At 43.4% G+C, this 22,468-nt stretch overlaps 3 protein-coding genes across 8 annotated transcripts; 2 read left to right on the top strand and 1 right to left on the bottom strand.

The window, feature by feature from the left end:
* The first annotated feature begins 1,968 nt into the window (after nt 1-1,968).
* Nucleotides 1,969-4,834, top strand: LOC125297721. 3 transcript variants are annotated; one of them, XM_048248181.1, is made up of 5 exons: nt 1,969-2,220; nt 2,323-2,418; nt 2,863-2,934; nt 3,042-3,118; nt 3,625-4,834. In XM_048248181.1, exons 2-5 carry the CDS (start codon nt 2,347-2,349, stop codon nt 4,673-4,675), a joined length of 1,272 nt encoding a protein of 423 aa, XP_048104138.1. In that variant the 5' UTR covers nt 1,969-2,220; nt 2,323-2,346; the 3' UTR covers nt 4,676-4,834. The 3 variants fall into 3 exon arrangements, with proteins under 3 accessions (XP_048104138.1, XP_048104146.1, XP_048104133.1); XM_048248189.1 differs by having other exon boundaries at nt 2,320-2,418; XM_048248176.1 differs by having other exon boundaries at nt 1,969-2,418.
* Nucleotides 4,822-17,583, bottom strand: prpf4ba (pre-mRNA processing factor 4Ba). 4 transcript variants are annotated; one of them, XR_007194100.1, is made up of 16 exons: nt 17,477-17,583; nt 15,735-16,970; nt 15,251-15,406; nt 14,880-15,035; nt 14,682-14,763; nt 14,187-14,394; nt 13,868-13,941; nt 11,395-11,485; nt 10,969-11,116; nt 10,329-10,466; nt 9,915-10,068; nt 9,532-9,646; nt 9,174-9,325; nt 8,504-8,590; nt 5,394-8,302; nt 4,822-5,054 (listed from the first exon to the last, which is right to left on the bottom strand). XR_007194100.1 is itself a non-coding variant. In XM_048248152.1 (15 exons), exons 1-15 carry the CDS (start codon nt 17,551-17,553, stop codon nt 8,099-8,101), a joined length of 3,078 nt encoding a protein of 1,025 aa, XP_048104109.1. In that variant the 5' UTR covers nt 17,554-17,583; the 3' UTR covers nt 4,822-8,098. The 4 variants fall into 4 exon arrangements, 2 of the variants coding, with proteins under 2 accessions (XP_048104109.1, XP_048104123.1); XR_007194101.1 differs by having other exon boundaries at nt 4,822-6,657; nt 7,276-8,302; XM_048248152.1 differs by having other exon boundaries at nt 4,822-8,302.
* Nucleotides 17,584-17,830: 247 nt separating this feature from the next.
* Nucleotides 17,831-22,440, top strand: si:dkey-154p10.3 (zinc finger protein 600). The gene is made up of 8 exons (XM_048251572.1): nt 17,831-17,966; nt 18,277-18,784; nt 19,150-19,870; nt 20,246-20,345; nt 20,503-20,733; nt 20,893-21,026; nt 21,587-21,710; nt 21,871-22,440. The coding sequence occupies exons 1-8, from the start codon at nt 17,947-17,949 to the stop codon at nt 22,082-22,084; spliced, it is 2,052 nt and encodes a 683-aa protein (XP_048107529.1). The 5' UTR covers nt 17,831-17,946; the 3' UTR covers nt 22,085-22,440.
* Nucleotides 22,441-22,468: the final 28 nt, after the last annotated feature.

Raw genomic sequence — 22,468 nt, 5'->3', positions numbered from 1 at the left:
AAGACATGTATGCTTTTATATATCATTAATATATTATATATCATATAATATATGATATATAATATATATATATATATATAATATATATACCCGTGTTTATAACTCAATAAACAGTTAATCACAAAAAAAAAAAAAAAAAAAAAAAAATATATATATATATATATATATATATATATATATATATATATATATATATATATATATATATATATACTGTATGGGCTTGACATTGACAATATGGGCATTGACAAAATCCCTAGCTGCACCTTTAAATGGTTGCTGTCTGGTTACACGTACAAAATGTTCAAAGTTCTGGCTGTGGTTATTTTTTCCATGACATGGATGGCTTAGGGGTCCCTGCAAACAAGGTTAAACCACACAAATTTCAAAACAGGATGAGGTTGATGTGTTGACAAGTTGTGCCTATTCACACCTAACAGAGGCCTCATAACATTCATCAACACAGATGAAATACATTTTAATGTCAATGAGGACCTTAAATAGTCTTGGTCTAAATAGCTTCTGTAACCCTCAAATGAAAAGAAAAACAAGCATCATCTTCATTGAGTGAGTTTGTGAAAATAAGTAAATGAATAGAACATGGTGTTTAAAGCCACCTGAGGTATGTTATAAATAGGGTTGTCAAAATAACTGATTAATTTCGATTAATTAATTTGAGAAAAAATAACTGATTAAAAAAATTAGTGCAGATTAATCGATTCCGTATGACCTTTGCCCCCGAGCCGTTCTAATCAGTAAAAATTAGACTGTAAAATGAAGGAGAGAGAAGAAAAAGTGCTGTCTGGATCATTGATTGGAACATTTACTAAAACGGCCTGATGGTGTTGATAAAAATAAAGTGTTGAAAATAAAAGTCCTCTGCAATGTCTGCAGCAAGGAATTTGCATATTACCGGAGTTCATCAACTATATAGTCGCAAAGAAATAAGTGTTGACATTGAGGGGAGTGTTAATTTATTTTCATTGTGTCCCCTAGGTTATATCTTTGGCCTGAAATGCCTTGTATGTAAAAAAAAAAAAAATCTTCCCAAAGCACTTTATTTTGAATTTATTTGAATTTGAAGCACTTAATTTCCTCAGCATATTAGGTCATATCATAGATTTTTTTCATAGATAGAGTTTTTGAACTTTAATGTTACTAATGCTGATTATTCAATGATTCATTTGAATTTAAATATTTAAAATACTTTCAAAGCAAAAATGATATATGCGATTATTTTTTTTAATCGATTGACAGCCCTAGTTATAAAGTAGGATGGTTACATATCCAGTATGATAATGCATGAATCCTATTTAGCGTCAGAAAGTTCAAATAGTCCAGTGTAGGGAACTTTCTGACACTAAATAGCATTATCATACTGGATATGTAACCATCCTACCTCTTTGTAACATAGGCAGCAGGTGGCTTTAAACACCATGTTCTATTCTCTAAACCTAACTAACCTTTCATTTAGACCGTAGCCTACTGCCCTGTAACTGACCCTCTCTTTAAATGTTTTAACACTGTAAAGCGCCATGAGACATGTGTAGGCTAATGTTTTGGCGCTCTATAAGTTAAATTAAATTGAATTGAAATCAAATGGAAAGAACATTCACCTACGATTTCAACACAACACAAATGGACGCACTTATGAGTTCTAATCACTGAGTGGCAGGCTTGTATGGTTGTTTGGCAGAATATCTATTCCTTCATGCCATAGGCCTAGCCTAGGCTACTTTTCTATGGTCAAAGCACCCTCCAGTGTTAAGTTCCCAAATTGCCACCGTGCCACAAAAGCCGTGGACGAAACCTATGGTAAAGGCTTTTTAGTATCCTACACGCACGCTGCTGTGCTAAATTCTACTGACAAAACATTCCGCACTTTAAATAAATTAACTATAGAAATATGACTTTTACATAGCAAATAGGCCTACATTTTGTGAAGCTCCAGCTGCCATATCTGCTGCAGGGAAATGGAAGGCTGTTACCATGGTTTTATGGCGCGCTACTCCCCCTGGACTGTTAATTTGTAGCTTCTGTTGTTTGCAAGCAAATTCTCATTGTGCACAGTTGTCGATACAACTGTGGAATAGTTTACGTTCGCTGACTTTACGCCTGATTACCCGATTCATTAGAGTAGTTGAACATTTCTTGAACGCAGCTGAAACATGAGAGGTTTGATGTTATTACGCGCGTAATCACGCACGCGAGGGTCTATTGGTAATGCTTTGAAAGATGATCGAGTCTCATTCAGTAGGCTACAGAACAACAAGCATAGACGGCTGCTTTACAACACTGACGTTATTTTATTTTGTTCAGCAGGAGAACAGAACTACTTTCTACCGAATGCATAGATCAGCTTTAACAGGAGACACAGGTGCCCTTCCGCTGCACCTCAATGGATTGCACAAATGTAATGTGAGTGGAAACATTTATATTGAACAAATAGGTCTAAATAAATTACGTTGACAATAGCCTATATATAGACCATGATATATATATATATATATATATATATATATATATATATATATATATATATAGTTATTATTATCATGTTTAGGCCCTACTTAAGATTTTACTGTCGAGATCTTAAGTGCAGGCTACCTAACAGGACAGGTCAGTTAATCATTCCTTGTTAGAACTACCTGCTTCTAATTAACTTTCATGTAGGCTAGGTTATTAGACTCAGACTACCAGTTTTATTGTCATAGAAGATTGTATCCTACCTGTGAACTTGGGTCTTAACAGATTTGTTAATGGCTACAGCTGCTATTTGAATTCTTTGTATGGGCTACCCTGTCTTTGCATTCATTGAGTTTTATTTGGATATTTCTGATTTATCATTAAACATGATTTTAGGATGACTACATTTCCCAGTTAGTACATCGCCTTGAGGAACTTGACATCTCAAGAGGAAAACCAAACCATCTGGTAGGACATCTGTGCTGTTGCCAGGATTGAATGATGAAGGAAGATGCATTTCTTTAAAGGTTCAACCATATCTGTAGGGAGTTGTAATAAACACATTTTCATCATAGGCCCAGGTGCACAACTGCAATGGAAGTCTGGAAAGGGAGGACTATCGCTGCAGTAGCAATCTAGAATCGCCCTTGGTGTAAGTGCACATCAACTCCTCTGTCCTGCAGCTTTGCAACTGTGACAGCCCACTCATTCAGGGTTCATTTAAATGTGTGAATAAGGCTTGTGTTAATTAATTCCCTGTGTAACATGCATCTGTAACTTTATTGCTGGTTTCACTGTCTAGAGACAACAATAGTTTAGTCTTCTTCTATGTCAATAGTATGCTCTTTGTGTCAAGGCCTTTACATGTGGTGAATAAATCAGAAATGTACACCACCTCTCTGACAGCATCTGATGGCTGCGCTGTCTACCTTGCCAGTTTGTAACCTGTATTTGAACTCTGTGCACCTTTCCAAGGCCGTGCAACACAAAACTACTTATTCTGGGGAAATAGTTCTACTGAGCACTTAATTAGTGACCCTCTAATTAAATACATTTTCTCCAGGAGTGATGCTGCGCAGAGGCAGACTAGCTGATTGACTTGTTAGATTCCTTCTCTAATTCTAAAAGTGTTTTGTGTTTTTGTTTCAATAAAATCAGTCTAGAGGAGCTCTCCGGCACAAGACCAAGAATGCTGACACAGAGGTTGCGTGATCATCTGAAGCCACAGTTAATCACTGGTGGGAATCTCCATCAGCAGACACAAGGACAACGGCAGCAGAATGCAGTCGAGAGTGCTGATTTGCTGAGAATCACACCCATGCAGGTCTCCAACAGCCAGTGGGTCAAGACCAGGTGGTGGGTTAAAAGGGAATGGACGAGCATTTCTGACCTTTGGGGTGCAGACATTAATGAGAGCAGCAGGGAATTGATGGGCTACCACTCAAACGACAGCGACATCTCTGACCAAGAGAAGGGAAACGCATTTTCCCACTGGGCCAGTCCTATTGAGATGGACCTGAGACCTGAGCCCTTTGACAGGGACCCAGACATCTTGACCAGAGAGGCTGCAGAGGCCCAGCAGGTTTATCCTGAGGTTCTGCCAGGACCTCTGAAGTGGTTGCATATGACTCGGAGCCTGTCGGCCCTCCCTGGCGAGGGGGAAGAGGAGAGAGCATGGCATGGTTTGTACACGCAGGACGCCTCTGTCTCTGCTATCGTCTCACGCTTAATCGAGCTGGAGAGGCTTCAAGCTGCCACAGTGTTGAAAGAACGGGTCAGGACAGGCCGATCACGACCCGCCACGGCTGTCCCCATCACAAGGTGCTGCTTGCGTCAGAGGAAACCGGACCCTTGTGACCCCCGGTTAGCGGTCTCGGGAAGAGGAGAGTGCAGGTTTGCAGTGTCTGTTTTCACAGACATGGCTACTTCAGACAAGGCTTCAATGACCCACAAGATGACAACGTCAATAGTTCAAACTAAACAGCGGCAGTCAAAGATGGGCTCCAAGCACAAAGCTGGTCCCTCGAACAGGCCTAGTTCATGCTCTGAACTTAGAGCTGAAAAGCTTGTGCCAGGCCTTTCTTCAGGCTCATCAACCTCACCAAAACCAACTTTGCTCAATAAAACCAAACGTTTAAAAGCTACGAAGAAAGAAATATCAAAGAGGGGTCGCACTGGTTTTACAAAAGGACACAAAAGTAAGGTTTAATATATCAATGTAATGATGTGAGCTTTAAATATTTTAAGTGATGGGGGATGTTATTTGAAGTCTCCATTGTAGTTAGCAAACAGACATGTAGTTTTAGGGAATTAAGTCAATACAGTGGTTGTGTCTGATTAATTGACAAGACTGGATAAAGGTTACAATCATTCCAATTTATTTTGAAGTTTTAAGACATGATGTACTCCACAGTTTCTATGCATGTTCATGTTTGCACCAAAGAGTTAGACGTAAGAGTAGACATCAACATTCTTAAAGATGAATAAAACAGCACACTCCACAGAGAACAATCACTAGGCGGTAGATGGGAAATCGGGACTTGATGTCTTGTATGGCCAAACAAGGAAATGGAGGAAGATGACTTACCCTGAAAAACACAAATATTTAAGGTCACCAGAGTGATCATACTTGTATCTGTACAGATGGTTCAGTAACAAAGAAGAAAGGCATTACCTCAATGTTGATCACTTGGCATAGATATGCCAATTAATTATTAATAGCTCAAGTGTGGTAATGTCACCATGTAAACCTTTCTCAAGTCAGTACTACATGTAAAATATATATTTATAATTTTAATTATAATAGTGTACTACAAATGCACTATAATGTATTATTTCTTAAAAACAGCTGTTCTAGTCTTTAAGGGGACAAAAGCAAACTGCAGCCATGTTTAAACTTTAAAAAGTACGCTCTCTAGAACAGAAACCTTTGTCCAGTAGAGGTTCCTTGTGAGACTTCTCTAAGGGGCTGCACCTAAAACAGAGAATACGTAAACCAGCATCTTGATGCACACTTGAAAGGACAATACAGATTGAAGCATCTGAAAACGCAGCTCATGTGTATGAGGATTTCCCCCGTATTGGCTAGCTGTGAAGAAGTATGAGAGGCACTAGATTAACCCAATCACACGGTTCTACAGACAGATACAAGGTCATAGATTTAGTAGCTGCTTATGACAAGCAGTTATACAAATCACAGCTTTTGTGAAGCAATTTCAGAACATTAGCCTACATAAAAACTTGGATCTCCACAGTCTTTTGTTAGATTATGAAGTTGCTGCTTCATGCACACCCGTGTAAGATCTACCCAAGCATAACTTCACATAGGTCTCTGCTCCTGCAGTATAGTCTTCTAAAATGTGGCTCAGCAGACATTTTACCCTTTTACAATCACCTCTAAGCCCTCGTAATTGTAAACTATGCAATTGAAAACCATGAAAGTGCCCTACAGGGCTATCTTTCATCTTGAACAGACAGTAAATGTAGCTTATAATCCGTCCCACCCCCTTGTTCAGATGTACATCTTAACATGGCTTTGGCACTCAGCTACACATGCCATTAGAAATGACCTGGGTGAGCAGCCTTGTGGAGGTGTCGTCTCAGTGAAAGCAGAGGCAGGCTCTGGAGGGAGGGTGCTCAAGGCAGAGCCCCGCTGGGCTGGTGGGGGCATACTGGGTCTCTGCCTCTCTCTCAGCAACCAGGGGGGATGGAGGGGGGGGAACAGCAGGAAAAACATCACAAACAACAGTTAGTCGCGGGAAATACACAACTGGATGCTCTACTGCTTCCTGCAATGCACACAGAGTCTTTTCAATAAACCCTGACATGGAAGAATCACTGCGGAAACTGACTGACGGCCTTGTTTCAAAATGAGAGACCGGAGGTCTTCATACTTGCTTAGTCATTACTCTCTTCACAAAACATTTTTATTTTTTTGTTCTTTAACAGATCACATTTACTGTGAATTTACAATAAATTCAAACTGTCAAGTCAGCATGCAGGAGAGAGAAAAAAAAAGAAAAGGAGAAAATAGTTAAACATTTACTACTTTATAGTATACTGGCTGCTATTTTGTTTTCTGTAAATGTATACAGAACTTCCAAAGGTGGCCTTGACATTATTCAGGAAATAAAGTAAAGAAGCAATTACCGCTCATAACAAGCAGATTCAAAGACCAGATCAGGAATACCCCTGTATCAAAAGACAACATGATCACAAACACACATAAGAACAGAGGATACAACACAAGAAAAGCATTTTAAACAGCCTTTGGAAAGTGCACATTCAAACTGAAAGAAACACAGGGGGTAGTGCAGGCGACACAACTGGAGTTTAAACATGTCAATGTGCAGTTTCAGCCATTTCAAGGGTGAAATCAGGAAACTGGGAGAGCACACTGCACAACGGCTCTGCACGAACAGAAGCAACAGTACACTGAAGGTGCTGCAGCCCCCCTTCCCACCCGTACCCTGAATACCTCTCTCTGGACACGTCATACGCTCAATGTGTTCTCTTCTAATTCTGTTCTGCTGTTTTTTTTTGCATTTAGATTGGCCATACCATCAACAGGAAAACAGATAAGAAACACCAAAACTACAAACTCTGGAGGTTCTTGTTTAAAGTTTGCAACATGCAGGCGATACCCCGCAAAAAAAACCAGACCAAACAGTAAAAAAAAAAAACAACCAAACAGTAAAATCAATTTAGAGTCAGAGGATGTTCACACGACACGTATATTAACATGTGATAAGAACACCAGGAGAAGCTAACCGAGGGGGCCTTTGGGAGGGGAGGGCGGAGTATGCTTACCTTCAGTGTACTGAAAGTGGTACCCAACCTGCCTGAAAAAGAGGCGGCCTTCCCCTGCAGGTGAGCCACCAGTTGGACCCCCGAGATGCCAAATTGGGCAGAGACACACCTACAGCGAGGGCATGCGGACGAGGGCCTGCACACCGTTGGAGGTGGGGAAGGGGTGGGCGCACTCTCGCTCTCACACCTGAGGGAGACGTGGACACGCACAGCATTTATGCTGGTCTTAAACCACACTACCAAGACCACACTGTATACCTCATCTATATACAGGTGGCTGTACTTCGCTCTAAACTGAAACTGGAAACCTAAACACAGTCCCTTGTAAGGCCCACTGACATTTTGTGTCGTAGCATTGCCGACTTCAAATGATACCCCCCAAAAAAACCCTTCTTCCTTCTACTCAGGATCTGAATAGCTTAGTGAAACATATTTACAGTTCTGAGGAAGTCTGCTACAACAGCTAAAAAGCTAAGCTTATTTTACACAATCAGGCAAATCTGAGACTTACATGTAGAACAGACATGTTATTCTCTGAAATATCATTTTTAAGTAGAATTCAGCGCAGTTCTTCTTGATATTTTACAACAACCCTTTCAAGAACAAACTTAACAGATACTCTACACCCCTGATTTGATATATCACTGCACACAAACAAAGGAACGAGAAGCCTAAAAATGCGTGTTGCTAAGAAAAAAAAAAAAAAAAAAAAAAAAAAAGTCAAGAATGTGGGATACAAATGTACTGTTTGCAGCACGTTTTGGGCAGGATTTGGAGTACTTAAGTGTGAGTCCTCATGAGTCCGGAGGGGTGCTGTGAGATCTCAGATCTTCTCCTGGATGAAGGGGTGCTGCAGGGCCTGGTTGATGCTGATCCTCTTGGCTGGGTCCAGCATGATAATCTGGTCCATTAAGTCTCTGAGCTGCATGACCTTTTTACGCTGGTCCTCCGGAAGTCTCTGGCGGCCAATCATATCGACCAGTAGGTCCTTGGTGGGGTTAATGGTACTCATGATGGTGACCTTCTCCTGTGATCGGATGGATAGAAGAGACAGAAGAGGAAAAACAGCAAAATTGGAAGGGGGTGGGGGTTGGAAAGAAATCGGGTTAAGGGTTGGGCTTAACAAAGTATGAAGCATGCAACTGGTTATGATTATGGCAAAGTCGAGTGCATTACTTTTCCATTGAGCATGTCAGAGCAGAGGGAAGTGAATAAATGATGTACTTACTCTCTCAGTAACCTTATCTACTTCTATGTAAAGGAAGTTTAAATTTTGATCAAAGTGCTGGTCCTTGAACAAGCCTTTTCTAATCATCTGTAGAGAGACATGAACACATTTGTTAAAAACAAAAAAGTGTTTAAAAATGAGACAGAGGCAAGGAACTTAGAAACTAGATGAGTGCTGTGGATAAATATGCCCCGAGATGATATCAGTCTGAGCTTTCACAAGCAAAAATAAATCACCACATTAGAATAGGCATGGTCATTAAAGTATCTGACTGCCAATCTCTGATCCTGTAAAAAACAAGGGGTCTTTCAAAGTTAACATATCAGTATCAGGTTTTTCTTCCAAAAACGACATCTAAGAACTTGCCTACTAAGCACCTGGACAGCCACCACAAAAATATAAATACTGGGAAATGCAACCGCCTCTGGGGTTTTGCAATTTTCAGAAATTTCAACAAATTTCAACAATCTTTCACAAAAAAACTAAGCTGAGGAAGTTTAAGGCCAAAAAAAATTGTTGTTAGTGTCAGTATCACTTTTTGCTAGATATTTGCTACATTTGGTATTGAGCCTTCTGGCAGCGCCATACATATTACAAAATTGAGTTGAGTCTAAGAGAGTCTTGAGGAGCTGGCATAGTTATCCGAACAGTCTCTCATATCAAACCTCACCTTGTTAGGCATCTTGCCCTTTAGGTCCATTGCAAGCTTAATCATGTGGTTGTTGGTTTTCCCAGGAAAGAGGATTTTCCCTGTGTACAACTCGTAGAGAGTGCATCCCACTGACCACATGTCGAGTCCATAATCATACGGCTTCCCAATGACTGTGGAGAGAGCATGAGCAACGTTTTTTCACACAACTTGTAACCGTAAAAGCGAAGTGTGTAACGTGTCCCAACAGAACAGGGACCACACACTCATTCACACACATGTCCATACTTGATGCTCAAAACTGAAAACTAAGCTGGCAAAAATAAATCAAATGAAATCCCAGTGGCATGCTGAATCTTAAGTCCAAGTTAAAGCTTACTGATTTCTGGTGCCCGGTAGAAACGGCTGACCAGGTATGGAGTGATGTCGTTGTCGGCCACATGTGAGGCTGATCCGAAGTCACACAGTTTGAGGATGGTCTTGGACTCGTTCACCTGTGTAGGAGGAGATGTGTGACGTTAACCAGGTGTGCCTTGCGTGGCTCTTGGTGACACCATATAGTCAGAGTAACCCATAGATACGGTACGTGCTGTTAGTGATCCTTTTCGTTCCCCTGGATAGTGTTTCATTTCACCATGAATCAATTTGTGAATATGACAGACAGTTATCTTGCATCAGTAAACCACTTCTCTAAATGGGTAAAATAGCAGTTAATGTGATGACTACTGCTGTGTGTCTGGCCGTGTGTGTAAGGTGGCTCACCAGAATGTTGTCTGGCTTGATGTCAGCATGGAGGATGTTGCAGCGCTTGAGCAGTTTGAGGGCCAGGAAGAGCTGCTGGCTGTAGGACCGCACAGCCTTGATATGCAGCCCCACATCTTTGCCATACTTTTTCAGCACCTCACGGAGGTTCATACTGTAGTCAAAAAGTCACACACGCACACACACACATTATTATTATTATCTGCTGTCAGAGTGAGAGCAGACTCTAAGCTGATAAATTGCGAGCTAATTACATAATCAAAGCCCTTGGGAGACGAATACAGAAACAAAGCTAAGTCCTTAATGCTCTCTTGGCCTTTGTTTCATGATAAGACAATTATGGGAAACTACTTGTCTCATGAAGACAGTACTTATGAGCACTGGCTGACATGGAGCTGGTCCATGTGCACTAACCTGAGCGGCTCGAACACTAGGCACAGGTGCTGCTTGTGGTAGAAGTGCCTGAAGAGCCGGAGACAGTGGAACTTGTCGTCAGGGTCAGCATCATTCAGCTTCTTTAGGAATTCCAGCTCTTTAAGGCCCGTTTTCTGCCTGGAGGGTAGACACACAAGTTAGATCAACAATATGCAGGTTTTGTACCCTTCTTTTTTCTTTAAAAAAAAAAGAGAGAGAGAAGGTCCAACCCAACCCAAAATGCATGTATAACTCCAAATACCAGTAATGGACATGTTTGCTGAAGCCTGCCTAGTGCCTACATGCAGAGTGGGTTTTAAAGGAGAAAGCAATGGAGACATGAAGTTCTTCATCTGTTCTCAAGACAGCGGCAAACTAGTGGGAAAGGGGGACAAAACACATCTCACATCTCTACAGCCAGCATGTGCGACTATCTGTTTTGTACCGAGTGAATCGACTAAAAGGAGCACATCTCTCCTTACTCACAAATAGTTAGCCAGCTAGCAGTTAGCTTTCATGAGTTCCAGTGTGCTGTGAACTAGTTAGTTGCTATCTTTGGATAAAATCCTCTAAGGAGGCCTTTACATCTTGCCTTGCTACAGCTAACTGTGCAGTGGTGAGACTCGTCAGACAGACTCACATGAGCTCATTGTTACGGATGATCTTCACGGCCACCTCCTGGTTGGCTCTGGCCATGTCTCTGGCACGGATCACGTTGCTGAACACACCTTGTCCTGTGTATCCATACACACTGTACCTCTTGTCCAACATCTCCCCAATATTTACTCCTAGGAAGGGAAACAGACGGCACAGCTTGTTCCTCTGAGTAACAACACGGCTGTATTTGGCTCTCAGAACCAAAACTGGCCCAAGTAGGTATAAATAAATGATGATGTAGTGACATTGAAATTTAACTAGAAACATATGAAAAATCTTAGTAATTCCATGGAACCTAACACTACTAAATGTGACTGCACATTTGTTGATGGCAGAAAAATGGCAAGTACTTTAACTACAAATATTATCCTTCACAATTCTTTTGAGTGGCTTAGGGATTCAAACGTACGGTAGTAACCCTCTGCATCCGTCCAGTTGTCCTTGAGGTTGGGGTTCTCTTTGAAGTCTTTCCCAATGCCAGCTGCTCGTAGCCTTGCACTCTGCAGAGAGAACATGGACACTGTTTTCATTACATTACATTACATTTGGCTGACACATTGTTAACCAAAGCGACTTACAACATGGTAAACTGTTTAAAGCTTTTTTAAAAACAATTCTACAAAAATGTAAAACAATTTAAAAGGTACAGTACAAAAAGAGCAAGTTAGTGCATCAGTGAGTGTTGTTTTTATACAGTGAGGTGTCAGTTCTAGTAAGGTGATAAGAGCTAGAAATAGCAAGGCTAGTTGTAAGTAGTGCTATGAGAGGAGATATTTTCCAAAGAGCTGGGTCTTCAGGAGTTTTTTGAAGATAGAGACAGATGTCCCTGCCCTAGTAGGAACTGGTAGCGTGTTCCACCAGCGAGGAACAACAGATGAGAAAGTTTGGATTGGCCTGAGTGTACCAGTGGCAGAGCTAGACGTCGTTCGCTTGAGAAGCGCAACGGTCGAGAGGTAGCATATGCCTGTATGAGGGCATTCAAGTAGGTGGAACCAGAACCGGAGACTACTTTGTAGGCAAGGGTTAGAGCCTTGAATTTGATGCGTGCAGCCTTAGGTAGCCAGTGTGGCTGGATGAGCAGCGGGATAACATGTGCCATTTTGGGTTGGTTGTAGTCTGGCTTTCACCAGACCAAGCTCAATCTTTTAGGATTGAACATTAGTCTAGGGAGTCCGCTATGTATTTTTTACTGCACAAGAGGCGTGATCAACGGGCATAGTTCAAATGACTGTACGCAATTGGATAGCCATTCACCAATCTGACCAACAAACCGGATGACGTTTGCAGAACGATGCGAAAACTCCAGGCTGCCCCGCTATCGTCATCGTGTTTTAAACCTGCCAATAGCGCGCCAGGTGGATAAGCCAGTTTGTGATTGGCCCCCGCAAAAGTGTAACGGAAGCAGGAGAAAGAGATGTACAGGTTTTCAGCCTGAGCTGCAGGGCGGAATAGAAACCTTAAATTTATCTGGGAGGACCAGCAGTTCAGTTTTTGAGAGGTTTAGCTTGATGTGGTGTGCCTTCATCCATTTGGATATGCCTGAGAGGCAATCAGAGATCTGTGCCGCGACCAAGGGGTCATCAGGTGGAAAAGACAGATAGAGCTGTGTGTCGTCTGCATAGCCGTGGTATGAGAAGCCATGCAAATGGATAATCTGTCCCAGAGAGGTGGTGTAGATAGCAAAGAGAAGGGGGCCCAGCACTGAGCCCTGGGGGACCCCTGTGGTGAGATAGTGAGGTGCAGACAGCTGTCCAAGCCAGGATACGTTAAACGAGTGTCCTGTGAGGTAGGATTCAAACCAGGAGAGAGCAGGGCCAGAGATGCCCATGTTTGAGAGTATAGAGAGAAGGATATGATGATTAACCATGTCAAAGACAGCCGATAAGTCAAGCAGAATGAGTACTGATGACCCGTGCGGTCGCCCTGGCTTTCTTTAAGGCTTCTGTTACGGACAGCAGAGCTGTTTCGGTTGAGTGGCCAGATTGGTTTGGATCAAGAAGATTGTTCTGTGAAAGGATTTCAGAGACCTGTTTGTAGACTACTCGTTCGATACCTTTGGATAGGAAAGGTAGGAGTGAGACAGGATGGTAGTTCTCAACTTGAGCAGGGTTGAGAGAAGTTTTATTTAAGTAACGGTGTTACCCAGGCTGTTTTGAAGAGGTTAGCGAAGCATTGATCACATGTGTAATAGCTGGTGTGATGGTCGGGCTGATGGACTGATGGACTGAATGGAAGTAGGCTCGTAGGTATAGGGTCCAACGAGTGTGTGGTAGGACGGCTACATGTCAGAAATCTAGATACCTCACTCTCGGAGAGAGGCATGAATGCAGAAAAAGATGTGCCAGCAACAGCCAGAGGTTGAAGGAGTGCAATATCTGATTCGGTCGCGTCCTGTGGACATGTAGAGAATTGACTGCTGATTGCCGCCACTTTGCTTGTTAAAAATGAGGCAAGGGTATCAGCAGTATTATCTTAGCAGCAGTGATGCTGGCTGGTAGTTTTTGAGGTCATCAGTTAGTTTAGATTTGTGCCATTTTCTCTCTGCAGGTCTAAGACTTTCTAATGAGGAGACACAGCACTAAAAAAATCCTCCATAGAAATTGCTTTTTAATACAAAGCAATGTGATACTAAGAATCATCCCTGTTACATTCTGTCAGAGGCAAGCAGGTGACATGGAACCTGATGGCACCATGGAATTTGATAAGTCCATATAATGAATTGTTTGGACATGGACAGCTGTGATGACAAAAAGACAAACCCTCATACAGGTTGCATGTAACCAAACCCGTGCAGATCCGCTTTCACAAACGCGCACATTTAAACAGAGAGCCAGGTGAAGGTCAAAGACCTGTGCAATGGAAATCGGTTACTGAGCACTCACATCAAAGTAGGCTGCAAACATGTCATCGGACTCCGTAAACATATCCGGCGCTGATGGCTTTCTCGCACCGGATCCTGCAATGGGAGAGGACAAGTGTCACTAATTGCCATTCTCAATGTAAACATTTACAATGGCAATATAGTACATGCGGTTTTGGCTTCCAAAAGGCAAACCACACTGGCACATATTCCATTTGTAATGTATGAGCTTCCTATTATTTAACTATATTAAAGTGAGAACATCCCTTCACACTCACAATGTAACTTTAAAATTTAACAACACATGACTGTGTACCATGTAACCACATGTGTCGTCGTACCTTCTTTCTCTTGGGCTAGCAAATTCTGCTTGGCCATGACATTGGCCTCGAAGGTATCCAGGTTCTCGCGCTCGTACTCCTTGACGTCGGCGGCCACGCGCTCCAGGATGTCGTCGGGGGAGGGGGAGCGGCTGCGGGGGGTGCTCTGGGGGCTGCTGGGCTCCGAGGGGGCCGACATGTTGCTGTCCTCATTCCCCCCCTTGTACTTCTGCCAGTGACAACCCACACACACACACACACACACACACACACACACACACACACACACACACACACACACACAAAGCAGCATATTGGAGAAGGCCACAGGGAGCATTACAGAGCAAAACAACAGCCCAGTAAGATCGTTTTGCACCTCACACAGCGATTTCACACAGCGAGCAAAGCTAAGATGAGCAGAGCTAACTGAACTGATGTTTGTTATAATGGTTTCAGGAAAACTAACAAGCTTGGTAAGGACTGTTTGAAATCATATGATATCATATTGTAACATACCTGCACAATGGCCAAACGCTGAAGTCTTCTCTGCTCAATGAGAGCCTCCTCATCCTCTTCGTCCACCTCAAAATCCACCAGCCTGCACATGTACACAAGCCAAAGCACACATATAGTTAATCTTCCAGCGGTCCTCACTAGTCCCCTGTGTCCACTGACACTTGCATAAGATTACAAACTCGCATAAGAATAGCTTACACTTCATCATCAGAATCGTCCTGCTCTGCCTTCATGCCTTCGGACAAGCTGCCCTTAAACTTGTCCTCTCGGTCCCGGCTCCGTCTCCCTGGGCGCCCCTCTCGTGAACCAGAGCGCCGACGCAGTCTCCGACCCAGTCTGTCCCTGTCCATAGACCTGCATGATAAAAGGCTCCATCTCAACACTCAAAGGCATTACAAAAGGAGAAACACATCCAATATTTTGCTACTTTGCTACTATGAAACAAAATAAAAGCAAAGCTAAATAAAAAGTGTCTGAAGAATGACATGGAGAGTGGGGGCTGCTGGGATAGTGAATGTGTCTCTACCTATTTTCCACACATCTAGCTTCTTGTCACTGTGTCTGCCCACCTGCGTCTAAGAGGTGACCTGCTGATTCGTCTCCTGGGAGAGCGTGATCTGCGTCTCTGGGGTGACCGACTGGGTCTTCGTCTACCACCTGATGTGGGGCTCATCTCCCTTGTCCCCTCTCGGCCTCTAGCTGACAATTCTTCCCGTGGACGTGTTCTGTGAAATAATAATGCCAAAACTAATGACTGGATAGTGCACTGACAGCATAAGCCTGTCAGAGAGGGTATGTGCACAAATCACTGAAGGCTGTGTACGTGTTAAAAGTGAGCATTTATTTGAAAAAAAATAATAAAAACACCCTCTACCCCGCCCAAAAAAAAAAAAAAAAAATAATAATCAAATTTTGAAGAATAGGGAGCAGTAGCAGAGCTGCATAGCATCACACGTTCACTGTATTTACCAAGAGTACACCAACTTTAAACAGCAGCTAAAAATTCATGAAATCAACATGCAGGAAATGACCATAAAATGAACATGCTGGTACCTGACAGGTGAAGGCCTTGGACGATCTCCCTCCCTTCTCCTCCTCTCCTGAGACCGTGAGTGCCCCCTTCTGCCTGGAGATCTGTAGCGGGATGTGGAGGAGCCTGGGGCGGACCTCCTGTCGGCACGCTGAGGGGAGTGGTGCTCCCTTCGCCTGGGGGAGGCGCTGTGCTGCTGGGGGCTGGGTCCCCGCTTGCGGCTGGGCGATCGGTTCTCTTTCCCTGATGATGTCTCTTTGGTAGGGGACTTGCCTGGCCTCTTGTCTTTGTCCTTCTCCTTCTCAGCCTCTGGCATCTTGGTCCTCCACTCTCTGGAGCGAGAGCGCCTCTCCCTGGACCGGCTCCTCCTCTCGTCTGATTTGGACCGTGTGGGTTTCTGTTCTCCTGGTGGCGCCATCGTGGAGGGTGAGGGGGCTCTTTTCACTATGCTGCCCATCAGCGGGGCCTCGGGTGACTGAGAGTGCTGGCCGACTTTCTCTACAGACGTTCTTCTCTCTTTGGACTGGTCCGCACTTCTGGAGCTCCTTTCTGGAGACCGCCTGCGGGGAGCTTTCTCCTGATGCCTGGTGTCCGACTCCGCTTCACTCCTGCTCTTTCTCCTCTCGTCCTTGTGCTGCTTTACCTCACGCTCCTTGGACCTGCTTCGGCTGCGACGTCTGGAGCCAAAAGCTGCCTCTTCTGTAAAGTCCCATCGGCTTCTCCCGGCCTCCCTGCCTGAGTGTGCACCGCCTTGTCCCCTCGGCTGCTCTCCGTTGCGTACCCTCTCCTGGAACTCACCGCCGTCTTCCTCTGAGCCCGAGTTGTAACCCTGCAGGATGAGGCCCATGCCGGAGTGCACCCGGCCCTCCATCAGTTCGTTGTCCAGCTCAGCCTGAATCATGGCCCTTTGCTTCTCCAGGTCCTCCAAAACAGCCAGGTCATCCAGCCTGGGTCTCTTCAGTGAGGAGGGGGAGAGATCATCCTCTCCCTCTAGGAAATTATCCACAGCATCATCCCCTTTAGCTGAATCTTTGCGTTTGCGCTTCTTATGTTTGTGCCTGTGCTTGTGTCTGCGGTCCTTGTCTTCTGGAGACGGGTGCTTGTGTTTCCGGTGTTTGCTGCGGTGTTTGTGTTTCTTTCTCTTGTGTTTAGCGTCATGCTTCGTGAGTTCGTCTTTTCCATCTCCTGTCAACTCCTCTCCTGTGCAATCACCATTATCCTCATTCCCACTCCTCTCTGAACTCTCCAGTTCCTCTCCCCTGAAAAAAGAGTATTGGCCAATTTACATCTTGAACGTTAGTCACATATAAAGTATGACGACAACATATTTAGGTACCATAAAGATACAAGGCATCTCTACTCAGACAACTAGCTCCAACTCCGACTGAATCCATCCATCTGAATGTAACGTTAATGTATTTCAACTCCCGGGGACTAACTTACACAGCTGAAGAGAAGAACCAACAACCTCTAACTAGCATTGTCCATACTCTGCTGTTCGCCCTCTGCCGTTGACAATAATAACACATATCAAGAAAATCATACCTAGCTAGCATGCTAAAATACATCAACATTAGCATAACAACGTTATGTTAATTGTTAAGTAACTTAGATGACTAGCATTAGCATACGGTTCATTTGTGACGATCGTGAAATCAAGCTCCTCCGTGTACAACTGATGGTAACACATTTCGTTTAATAAGTTGTTAACTAACTTATATTACTGCGTAACGTCAATGCACAAAGTACAGTACATCTTTCTTACCCATGTTCTCTGCTACTGTCAAACACAAACGTCTCCATGTCAGCCATTTTCATTGTCTCTTCATCATCTTTGCTCATGCGCGGGAGAGGAAGGTCGAATGGTAAACACAGCAAGGCACCGGGCGTCAATTTCAAATACTTAAAGAAACGAAAAATCTAAGTCTCAAATTTTTTTTTTAATTTGGCAATATATGTGCAATTTTGTTACAGACGTTATTAAGCAAAAAAAAAAAAATCATTTTACATAAACTATCAACATGAGATATAAACGACGCACAGCTCAGATCCGCACTACCAGCAATCAAATGAAACAACGTAGTCGTGGTCCCTAAACTCACTTCCTGAAATTCTGCGCCGTGTGTTGTTGTAAAGATGGTCTGGGTAACGTTATCTTATGTGACATTATTCGTTACAAATAACTTTCTTCTTTCTTTACCGTCGAACTTTTAAAAAAGAAGCACAACATGTTACATGACGAGCCCTCAAATGAGGTAAACCTAATTTACACTATAGATGAAGTCTAGCATCCTCACATGGCGACACTAGTCTATTCCGCCGCCACAACACAATGCAGTCTCACGCAATGAATGAACGTGATTCCCTTAGCTAGTTTTCCCTTCCCTGGCTCATCTTATGTAGACGTTATTACAGTCAGTGTGTGGTAATGAGTGATTTCATAAAGCACTGTATAATTCCACTGTTGTATATGCAAAGTAGATAACAGTTAGTTATTTCAGTTGTATAACTTGTAGTTTTGTTGTCAGTGTGGTAATTGTCTACTTTTCTACTTATCCATTACAGAATGAATGGGCTCAAAGATATTTACCAAGACATACCGCCGGTGACCCTGCGTCTGGCAGAAGACAGGGTCACATCCCACCTTTACTGCAGCTCAACAGAGGGGATGGAGGCCAGGGTATCAAGCCTTGTGGAGGCCTTCCTAGTAGAGGTGTATCGTTGTAGGGTATGCAAATTTACTAGCAGCATTAAAGCCAGTATCAGCACCCATGTGGCTGAAACACATGATTTAAGTTCCCTGACGTGTCTGGAGAAAGACAATAGTGAAAGTGCAGATGTTGGGTTAGAGGTTGAAGAGAGTGAGGTTTTGAATCAAAACGATACCCCTTATGACCTGGATGGTGAGCTGCACTCCAAAGATGGCGAAGACCACATGGACCATATCGGACTAGAGCGCATGTCCTTCTTACTGCCTATGTATGGGATGCTTCAGAACATAAGTCCTCAGTCCTGTGAAATGGGCCTCAGCTCTAACTCAGAGAGCAGTCTCCACGTGGAGGAGACTTGTGAGGTGAGCACTCTGTAGTTTTGTGATACAGAGGACTATGAGTTCTAACACTGAAAATATTGTAAAATAATGTATATTTTTTATGTTTTACTTATAGCAGGTCTATCTGTCTTTCACCTTTTTTTAGTGGAAGGTCTATTTGAAGTGTAATTGTCTCATAATGTGTCATCATGTCATAACAGTGTCATAAAACAGCTGTTAAGCTGTTATGCCAAATACACATAGCTCTTAAAAGTTCTTCTGTCATCTTATATTATTAGTGTAATGGTTATGATATAACTAATACTAAGACTGTAGAATTTAAAAATTTGGCTACACACATTCTTTTGTAATTGTTTACTATTGTTTTTGCATCCTCGCTCTCATAGGTAAATACTTTATTCGCAGAGAATGGAAACGGTGAGGACAGTGAAGAAGAGTCTGTGTTCCAGCTCCGTGACTCCAGGACGGACTTGCCAAATGCTCTGTCCTGTCGATTGGACTCGGACGTTGATGACGAGGAGATGGCCCAGTCAGCACACTTGATGACCCTGGGCTTATGCCGCATCTCCAGCAACAAGGTCCACCAACAGTCCAGCATTCCTGACAGTAAGCCTGCCTCTGGCACACAGGACCCTGGGGACTTCATAGAGGACAAACAAACTAGCCTGTCCGTTCCAGAGACACTTCAGCAAATTGAGGAGGACGGAAGCATGTCCTGTATTCTCTGTCACGTGGTGGTGTCGAACCGGAGTCTGCTGGACGTGCATCTCAAGTGCCACAATGGACCACAGGAGTTCAGGTGTCCTCGCTGCGGTGTGGAGGCCCAGGAGTGGACGGACATGGAGTGCCACTGGCGGGGTCACAGTAAGAGGAGGGGTGCCAGGCCGCACAGGTGCACGGTGTGCCATAAGACGTTTCAGTGCAAGGATGCACGGCGTGCTCATGAGCAGAAGCATAAACGCCGGAAGCAAGCACAAACTCAGCCTCGGACAGTGTTGTTACAGTGCCCCTCCTGTGACGAATGGTGCCAGTCTACGTCGGAGTTTGAGTTACACAAACGCTCTCATTGCCAGGGAGGGTTCAAATGTCCACAGTGTGATTTCCTCGGTAGGAGTTTTACGGCAAATCATGTGAACTATTTCTATGAACTGAATGGTTGTATTTTAAAATAAATTTGGTTTACTGTGCAAACTTACATTCCTGAGAAATACAATGGAAAATTGCATAGCAAATGGAACCATTGCAAAATCCACTTGAAGCTCTTAAACTAAAACAAACTCCTTGAAATATTCTTGTCTTGACTAGTACCTCCAGTGTTGTGACAATATGGTACTGGAATGTGTTCATATTACTTCATGACTACAATAATGATGAACAACAATGAGTTGTACGGAGACATATTCAACATTTGTGCAGACGAGTGAATTGTAATTTAATTGTTAAAGTATTCTGTATACTGTTGTTTGTATCTTCCCACTTTAGAAAACTCTTGGAAAAAGGTTCACCGACATATTCAGACAAAACACAAATATCTGGAAAAAAGGAAGAAAAAATGCCAAGAACTCCACAACCACTTGAATGAGTATGTTTTTTTTTACACAATACACAACAGTTATTATATTCATGCTCTGCAGAGACCATTGATTTGTGTACCATATTATGTGAAGCCGTCTGGAAACATTTGTTTGCCATTTCACTATAGTCAGTAAGTAACCATGTTTGTCCTCTATATTGCACAGGAATTCACAAAAGCCAAAGATGTTTGAGCCAGACACATGGTATCAGCCAGTGAAGAAGAGAACAAAGCAAATGACTACTGAGAAGGAGAGGGAAGGCCAGAGTAATGGGCATCCGCAGGAGCAGACTCTACGCCTTAAGAAGAACACAGGAGGGCATCCGCAGGAGCAGACTCTACGCCTTAAGAAGAACACAGGAGGGAGGAAGGAATTCTGCTGCACCCTTTGTGACAGGTGAAGTCTATAACAGCAGCTAAGTAAGCCTGCTGCTGTCTGCTGCAGTAATTCTAGTGTAGTATTCCGGTGTGCGCCACCTTTATTTCAAGGGCAACATGGCAGAGTGACATGTGAGTAAATGACTGGATGATCACAGGCCATGCTTTGCAATAACAGGAAGTTCTCCACGAAGATGACCATGCGTCGCCACATGGGCATCCACCAAGGAGACAAGCCCTTTGAGTGCCCGCACTGTGATTACTGCACCCGACTTAAAGCCTCCCTTGAACAGCACCTCCGGGTTCACACAGGTGAGGCATTACCCATATGGCACTGTTGTGACACCTTGACTTATCAAGGTCTATTCTTAAACAGACTGTCAGATTCAGGTGTCTAACCTGCTTGTAGTAGCGCTAAATTATTTCCTGAATGATTCATTTTCAGGTTAGAATGAGTTAGGGAAATTACTTTGCCAAATATAAAAAAACAACAGTTGTATAACTCACTGAAATCCATATATTTAACAAACACATGATGCCGCCTAGCCTAGCCAACCTCTGCAGTTTGCACAGCGGATAATAATGTGTCCCCAGTGAGGGGTAGCATATTAACAGAAATTTCCCACCACCATCTGTTATCCAATTGTCCGTTAGTGCTTTGGAAACTCAACGACGTGAAGGCATGCAGTCATATATCTTTTTCAGACGTGAACAGTGTGCTGCATCTGCACCATTGCAGGGTTGCAGACCTTTAAAGCTGTCATGAGCCTCTTACTGAGCCATTGTTCCCTAGTTGGGGGTTGCCATGACATTGCACTGCAATGAGGGAAACCTTTTTTTTCTAACAAGAGGCCGCTGTTTTCTGACTGTAGGTGAGAAGCCCTTCAAATGCACCCAGTGTTCATACGCGTCTATCGACCGAAGCTCCCTCCGCAGACATTTGCGCACACACACTCAGGAGAAACCCTACTGCTGCCAGTACTGCTCATACAGCAGGTAAATGTTATGTGGATTGATTCATGGTTCTACAGTATGTGCATGCATGTTTATGTACACATACACACAAACACACGCTTTGGTGTGCTCACAGAGAGCGCATGTGTGTTTGTGGAGTGGTGTGTTCACTCATCCCTCACTGCTCTTGTTCACTCCACAGCATCCAAAAGAAAAGCCTGGACCTGCACCTGCGGCGCCACCACACAGGAGAGTCCTTCCCTTGTCACCTGTGCAAGTACACCACTCCGGACAGGCAGCTGTTGGTCCGCCACGTACGCAAGCACCACAGCTCCGAGAACTCTCCTCTGCTGAGCCAGAAGACTGCCTCCGCGTGCCCAGTGCCCAGCCGCAATGCAACAAAGCCCGCTGACTGAGTAGACCCCGGCAACCACAGAAATAGCCTCTGTAATCTATTTCTGTGGTATGAGTAATGAAACAAGACTGTTAGTGACATGATATACCACACCTAAACATATGACAGGAGACCGTCTGATTTCTTTTAATTAAATCTTGAACTTACACGTTATACCTTATATATATACGTTTTCCAAAAGTCACACAGATCAAGCTCACTTTGGGGACGTTTTCCTTTTAACTGTTTTATAATGGATCATTGTAACAATGATAATGGACCCATTCAAAGGTCCTTCTGGTCTTAATTTATGTTTCAGACATAAAAAACACCCACTTGTGGCTTTCCTGTAAACACAAAATAAAACAAACAACTTTATTAAAGCCGCATTTTTATTTATCTAATT

Source organism: Alosa alosa, chromosome 1 (genome assembly GCF_017589495.1).
Source record: "Alosa alosa isolate M-15738 ecotype Scorff River chromosome 1, AALO_Geno_1.1, whole genome shotgun sequence".
In the NCBI taxonomy this organism is placed as follows: domain Eukaryota; kingdom Metazoa; phylum Chordata; class Actinopteri; order Clupeiformes; family Clupeidae; genus Alosa; species Alosa alosa.
Note: the sequence above shows the minus strand (reverse complement) of the source record. Positions and strands in the feature narration are given on the sequence as shown.